The sequence below is a fragment of the Sinocyclocheilus anshuiensis genome, unplaced genomic scaffold (genome assembly GCF_001515605.1).
Source record: "Sinocyclocheilus anshuiensis isolate Anshui unplaced genomic scaffold, SAMN03320099.WGS_v1.1 scaffold3136, whole genome shotgun sequence".
Taxonomy (NCBI): Eukaryota; Metazoa; Chordata; class Actinopteri; order Cypriniformes; family Cyprinidae; genus Sinocyclocheilus; species Sinocyclocheilus anshuiensis.
This window is the reverse complement of record NW_015549852.1, coordinates 222,643-230,498: the sequence shown is the minus strand read 5'-3', so window position 1 is coordinate 230,498 and position 7,856 is coordinate 222,643. Positions and strand designations below refer to the sequence as shown.

The window sequence follows — 7,856 nt, the reverse complement described above, 5'->3', positions numbered from 1 at the left end:
GAATCAAATTAACACAATCAACGGGAGACAGAAACTGGGTCACAGGGAGCAAAAACACACACAGACAGGTCCATAACCCTGACAATACTAGTGCGGTTTATAGATTAAATGTTAAAATCGCTTGCCATACACGTTCCCCTTACGAAAAATCAACCGTTTTTATTAAAGTGTAGTAACCATGTTTTTTTGGCGTATTGATTACCATTCGTATAACCACAGTTTTACCACAAATACCATGGTTAAACTATGGTTAGTGTAGCATAAATATGGTTGCCATAGTTTAACATTAGTAACCATGGTTTTTTGGTTTTATTTGTAGTACAACCATGGTTAATTTTCGTAAGGGCAGAGCTGTTATTGCTTTGATTATACTAACTTATTTTTGATTAAACTACATTAATTAAATATTAAGGTAATAATTTTGTCACTTTTTACCAGTGACTTGTTTTGTTTTATTAAACGACAACGTAAATAGGGTTGTATTGTAATCAGCGGTTGGCCTATTTTATAAACATGAATGAAAACATGAAAGTTCACATTTTTTGTTTAATATTTTTCAACTATTATGAAGTACCAATATTGAATTGCATTGCCTGTAAAAAAAAAATCATTAAAAGTCAGTCAAGTACACCTTTTTGTTCTGTTGCAGGTTTTTAAATATGATGTATGGGTGTATAGAAGAATAAGAAATCAACGTTTTTAGTCTTCAAGAAAGATACTTTCTCTTACTAGCCAAAAACAATTAAAGATTTATTAAATAAAAACATCTGAATCGTTCACATTGATATGAAATTTAATATAATAATTATAATTAATAATAATTAATATATGCCCCAGATGCAACCATAATGCAATCCAGTCATGTGTGCACATGGCATTTAACTGTATTTGCTGCCCTCATATGGTGCAAGACCTGAACATGTATTTTTTATTTTTTACTCAAAAGTAAACTGGAACACTAACATTCATGAAAATTTACCAGCATATCAAGTTCATATCAAAATTAGACCATTCTATATCAAACAAAGAACATAACAAATGGTTATTACGTAAATATTTATGCAAATATATTACATAATTAGACAACATTTTAAATGCAACAGTATACAATGTAATAAGTGAAGTGACATGTGGCCAAGATGGTGACCTATACTAGGAATTAGTGCTCTGCATTTATCCCATCCAAAGTGCACACACACAGCAGTGAACACACACACACCATGAACACACACCCGGAGCAGTGGGCAGCCATTTTTTGCTGCGGCACCCGGGGAGCAGTTGGGGGTTCGGTGCCTTGCTCAAGGGCACCTCAGTCATGGTATTGAAGGTGGGAGAGAGCGCTGTACATTCACTCCCCCCACCTACAATCCCTGCCGGTACGAGACTCGAACCCGCAACCTTTGGGTTACGAGTCCCACTCTCTAACCATTCGTGTCTTGAAACAATATCCTTTGGACATTGTTGGGGCAGAATACATTATCATTTTCTTTTGAAGTTTCAAGCAATGGATTGTTAAAGTTTGAGGGGGAAAAGGGTATTTACAATGGTCTTTACAGATTAAGAGAGTTTTATGTTTATCATTTTCTTGTATGTTAATAATTTTAGGTTAGGGAGAGACCAGGTATTTGAAATGTCCTGAGGGTGTCAGCACTGAGCCTTTTTTTCTGCGTTTTCTGTTGGTCCTATTTCCTTGTTTTCATTTATTTTCATGGTTCATTGTTTGATTCACTTCCACCTGTACAAATATTGCACAATAATAATAATATGTCTAATATAATCTGGGTCTTATTTGGAGACACTAAGGAATAAATCATAAAGGAAAAGCTTTACTTGCCTTTCTGAATATCCTTCAGACACAAAAAGTGTTTTACAAAATAATTATTTACTCAGTCTAGTCATTAATTGTTTGTACCACAGACATTTAAAAAATAACAGTTAGCATCTGATCTTTACTGCAAAACAGGACAACAAACTTCTACAGACAACTATTCGACATAACACGTTTTATTTTAATTTACATAGAGTTTGTATTTACAGTTCAAAATATGAAATACATTAAAGATAAACATTCTTATGTTCCAAAGCTGTAATAAATATGTGTGTTATGATGGGGGAAAAACAGTAAGTAAAGATGGTAAAACTACTCAAGACTTCAAAAAGTTGTGATACAACAAATCTGCATAGGTTTTAATTTGCTGGTCATTTGTGTTTGATCTCATTTGCAAGAGAAAAGCACTGTACAATGTCAAAGGTTTGAGATGGGATCTTTACTCTGGAAGGTAACTGAAGTGCAGGAGTGGTGAGGTCATGACTGGGTTTTGCAGGTATGCACATCTACCTCCTCTTGGCAGTCCCTGCAGTGAACAGCACAACACCAGTGGAACTTGCACTCACACTTGGTGGTGCGGCTCACGCGTGATGTGTCATAGCCCCGCCCACAACACATGACCTCACAGCTGTCAGCCCCACGGGACGTACGGTTGCACACTCGCCCACCTGTGCCCACAGAACCTGCAATAAAGCAAAAATCTAAATGAGACATCACAGGATTTAGTGAGATAAAACATGAACGGCTATATCAAAAATGTTCAAGGTATAGATCCTCACTGTTTTTATGCCCCTGGGCACTGATGAAATACACTAAATGACCTAAAGTAACCTAAAGGACAACGTATGCCATTTGGCTAGACAACATGAGGAGGTTTGGTTGAAATTGCAAAAATGACGTGCAATAATCTCAAAAGCATCAGTAAAAATGTGTTGAAAACTACAAAACAATTAGCAATATTTTGCATTGCATGTCAATCGTTTTCCAGCAAGTTTTTATGAGTTTACAGTTACATTATAGCTGTATAATTTCCAGCTTTTTGAAGTGTTAATTTGTAAAGTAACAACACTTGTTGTACAGACCAAAACAAAACAAAATAAAATCATGAAGGAAAAAGGTTTTTAAAAAATCGCACCAGTCAAGTGCAACACTGTTTTTCTCCCAGTCTTTACACACACTGCAAAAAAAAAAAAATAATAATAATTTAGTTTGAATATTTTCAGTATTTTTGTCCCATTTTCACTCAAAATATGAAAACAAGATACATTTACTTGAAAAGCAAAATTGTGTAGCATATTCAGACCTGTGCTTTCAGAAAAAAACATACGAAGATTATGTACACAATTTTGTGTAACATTTTATATAATTAATACGCATGTATAAAAAATAAATTATAATGGAATTTGATGTATACATTGAAATTGTTTTAAAAATACTTATTATTAATGTAATATTATTCTATTCTATTCTATAATCTATCTATCCATCCATCCATCCATCTATCTATAAAATAAATAATTTAAAAATAATCTTATTTGTTCCATTATTTTTTCTGAAAAAATAAAATAAATATAAATATTAAATCTTTGAAATATTTTATCACATTTATATTTTCCATTTTATTAAATGGAATTTGATGTATACATTGAAATTGTTTTACCAATACTTATTATTAATGTAATATTATTTTGTATTTTATATTTCATTAAATTGAATTGATTAACTGAATTCAAAAAGCTATTTTAGGTTTATTTTGATATAAAATTTTGCTATCTAGCTATATATCTATCTATCTATCTATCTATCTATCTATCTATCCATCTATATATAAAATAAATAATTTAAAAATAATCTTATCTGTTCCATTTTTTCTGAAAAAAAATAAATAAATAAAAATTAAATGCCGCAAACAGAAATGTATAATTCACTTGTAATAAGGCCAGTAAAAATATAAGCAGGGCAGGTAAAAATTGTTATTGTGCAAAAATAGTTATACGTTGTACTGCTGAAATCTATGAATGTAGTGAATATTTTAAAAATTCCTGAAGCAAGCAGACCTCGACTGAATAGTCATGTGTAGTGCCTGGCAGATGTCTGATAGTGTCCAGACAGCGCTGTCTTGAAGAGGCTGGGTTTGTCGGCACCATGTAAAAGGATGACCGCTTGGTCCTTGGTCAGATGAGGGACTGATGATAGAAGCTATCAAGAATTGCTCTGGGTCTTCATCACGTACTCATTTCAACGGCTCTAATCTCGACAACCCCGCCCTCTATGAGGCTGATGCGTCGCTGATTGTTGCTGATACAGAAATTGCTAAAGACCTTGTATAAACCCTTGCTTTCATGCTCCCGCCGAGTGACAATCTGCAGCCTTTCTTTATAAAGATCCCTTCAATGCCAATCAACACTCAGCACTATACAAACAACCATGTTTATTTCTTGTGGTTTAACCAATTTTAAGATGGTTTAATGTAAGATTTTAAAGTGAGAACAGTCTTACAGAAGGCCAGAACTGCAAAACACTTCAGTCTACCAGTAGAGCCAGCAGTGGTATGTCACCGCTGGTCTACTGAGCTCAATTGCGAGTAGGCAGGCATGTGTCTGGGCATGACACAGCCACTCCTCCCCACAGCAGTTCATCAGGCTGGTATGCTGGGTTCATAACATTTATATCATGGGCAGCCTTTACCTGAGCATGCATCTGCTCATTGAATTAAGATGAGGGGGTGCCAAGAGATGAGTTTAACATGTGTGACCATGGTGAGAGCTAGTAATTGATTTCACACTTATGCAGTGGAGGTATAGTCTATGTCTCCTAAAACTGACATCAAACAGACTGCCCGGCCAAGAGAGTTTCTCACAAACCACCACACTACAGAGGTCAGCAATAAAATACAGTGGTCTCGGGTTTTTTTAAACATTCCTTCAGAGCTGATGAGAAAAAATAGACCAGATTTAAAAACATCACCATTATTAAACACGAGTGTAAAGGAATTGTTAAAGCAAAAATGAAAATTCAGTCATGTCACTTCAAAACTGTATGACTTTCTTCTGAGAAGATATCAGGCTGCATCCGAAATCGCTTACTTCCTCATACATATCAAGACGAAAAACAGTTTGTGAAACGAGTAGTATTTCCAAACTTACAGTATTCATGAAATACCTAGATGACTAATTACTTCTGGCAAGATTCTGAAGTGCACATCTGATGGACACTTTACTATCCCATGAGGCCACGCGAGAGGATTTGTGAATGGCAGTGAAGCAAAACGCATAAAGCTGGTAGGTTACTTGACAATGAAAACACAAAATATGCAGTGTGTCTGAATTCAATTCATACTATATAGAACATACTTTTTTAATGGTTGCAAAGTAATCGCTTGTTCAAAGGAAGTACCCACTCGGAGAGTATGTGATTTCAGATGCAGGCTCAGTGCTTTTTGTCGATTTAATGAAATCAATATGGTCCAATAAGGTCCAGTGTTGTTTTGGCTTAACGTTCATTGCATGAACAAAAACTTTTGTTGTATGTTTTTTGTAATTAGCCATTTTGCCCATATAATGAAAGTCAGTGAGTCCCAGTGTTGTTTTGGACCCCATTGACATCCATAGTATGGACAAAAACCGTTTTTTTGTGTCTTTTTTGTTTTCTGCAGAAGAAAAAAATCAAATAGGTTTTGGAATGACATGACAATTTTCATTTTTGGATGAACTAGCCCTTTAGCTTGTAAGATCATTCTAAATTTACATGCTCATATTATATTGACATACTGTACAATAAATAATAAATACCTAAAGTGGGTTCGACGTACAACTCGGGGCACTTAAAAGAGACATGACCTACCTCTCTAAATATTCCTGCCAGTTTTAGGCAGAAAATATAGAGGTGCCGCCGTGGAAGGCAGTGATTTATAGCATTTGCGCATAGGGATTAAATTTCAGCTCCCGTTCTGCCCACAAAACTGTGGTAATGTGTCTAAACACAGCGTCACCTGATAGCAGGGATCATCTGCAGTCTGACAGGCACCCCCCTCCTTTACTGCTTCACACATAGGTACACCTGGTGTTATTCAGTACATACACACACACACAGAAAGGTAAAAAGAGATAAACCTCTGCCTTAGGGAGGGAATCTTTACTGGCATTCAGGTTACAGGATTGGGTTATGACTATTGTGTATGTAATAACCAGCTAAATAGCTCACGTCCTCTGATTACAACTGTGTTTGGGGGCAAAGACTAATGCCTGCTGATTTTGAGCAGAGTGTGGGAGTCTTGCAGGGTGGAAACACAAACAGTGGGTTATGAAACATGATGGAGTACTATAGCTTTGATTCATCAACTTAATTCACCTCTTGAGGTAATGCAAATAAAGGGATAGTTCACCTAAAAATGATAACTCTGTTATCATTTACTCGTACCTGTATGACTTTCTTTCTGATGCAGAGCACAAAAAGGCAATATTTGAAAAGTCAATGGGCTTCAGTGTTGTTTTGGGCCACATATTAAAAATACAATTGAAACATTCTTTAAAATGTTTGTATTTTTTAGGGTGAATTGCCTTTTTAAGCTTAAAGGGATAGTTCACCCAAAGATGAACATTTTGTCATCATTTACTCACCCTCATGTCGTTCCAAACCTATATGAGTTTCTTTCTTATGTTGAACATAAAAGATGCTATTTTGAAGAATGCTGGTAATCAAACAGTTGTTGGCCCCCATTCATTTCCATAGTATTTCTTTCCCTACTATGGAAGTCAATGGGGACCATCAGCTGTTTGGTTCTTCAAAATATCTTCTTTTGTGTTCAACATAAAAAAGAGACTCATACAGGTTTGGAACAACATGAGGGTGAGTAAATGATGACAGAATTTTCCTTTTTAGGTGAACTATTCCTTTAAGGTTTCCCTCAGCACACTTACCAGTCTTGTTTTGGACCACATTTATAGACAAAAAAAACATTTTTCAAAATATCTAGAAAGCCATACATTTTGGGTGAATTACCCTTTTAAGGTTAAGGTTTCCCTCAGCACACTTACCAGACTCATGGTCCCATATACAGTAGTCAGGCGAGTCTTCAAAGTAGACAAGGTCATTTTTCGTAGGCCTCTTAAACATCCTGTAGGCACTGGTGAAGCCTGTTCCATACTGGTTCATCACCACCTCAATGGCATTGTTGTACTTTTTACGGAGATAGTCACCGGTCTGCCTGAAGTCTGCCATGGCTAACCAGCAGGTACGTACATTGCATGAGCCACTGACACCATGACACTTACACTCAAGGTTCATGAAGCGCTTCACCGCCTGTGAATCAAAAAAGGAGACAGTGGCTAGAGTAAACCTCTGACTAGTCTCGCTGAATGCGTGAGCCATGCAACGGTCATGGATTATTATTTGTCAAGATTTAATTTCTCAAGATGTGTCTCAACAGCTGTTTGTGTTGTTACCTTTCTCCCTGCACAGTTGTTGTGCAAGTTCATGAGCGCCCGTGCATCTCTCTCCTTCCTCTCCTTGGCGTCTATGAAGACCTGAGTGAACTTGATTGCATGGTCAACATGATCGCTGCACCCACCCCAGTCGAAAGCTCCCTTGGCATCGCGAGATGAGCCCTTTTTTCCAGGGTCGCAAGAGCAGTTTTCTAGTTCACCCTGACTGCACGCACTGGTCAAAGTGTAGACCATACCTGCTGAGGAGATGGCATAGACAAAGGCGGCCTCGCGACTGCCTGAGAAAAAAGTAGGAATAGGGTTTATTTAGTTAAGAAATTTTTTATTTAAACTTTATATATATACATACATACATACATTATTAATAATACTTTACATACATTTATTATATTTTAAAATGCATTTAAATCATATATGATTTTATATAATAAGTTTATATAATGATTTTATATAAAATCATAAATTTACATATTATAAAAACATTTGTGTGTGTGTGTCTGTGTGTATATACAGTATATATATAATTTAAATACGTATATATGCATATGTATATATATATATATATATATATATATATATATATA

General features: G+C 35.7%; 1 protein-coding gene across 1 annotated transcript in view; it reads right to left on the bottom strand.

Moving 5' to 3' along the window:
- Positions 1-2,107: 2,107 nt before the first annotated feature.
- The window catches only part of wnt2 (wingless-type MMTV integration site family member 2), an 8,157-nt gene continuing 2,408 nt past the window's right edge, over positions 2,108-7,856 (bottom strand). Inside the window, exons 3-5 of the mRNA XM_016450388.1 lie at positions 7,273-7,550; positions 6,865-7,129; positions 2,108-2,511 (exon numbers count right to left, since the gene is read on the bottom strand). Of these exons, the coding sequence (XP_016305874.1) occupies positions 2,306-2,511; positions 6,865-7,129; positions 7,273-7,550 (749 nt within the window). The 3' untranslated portion in view covers positions 2,108-2,305. The remainder of the gene's footprint in view (positions 2,512-6,864; positions 7,130-7,272; positions 7,551-7,856) is intronic.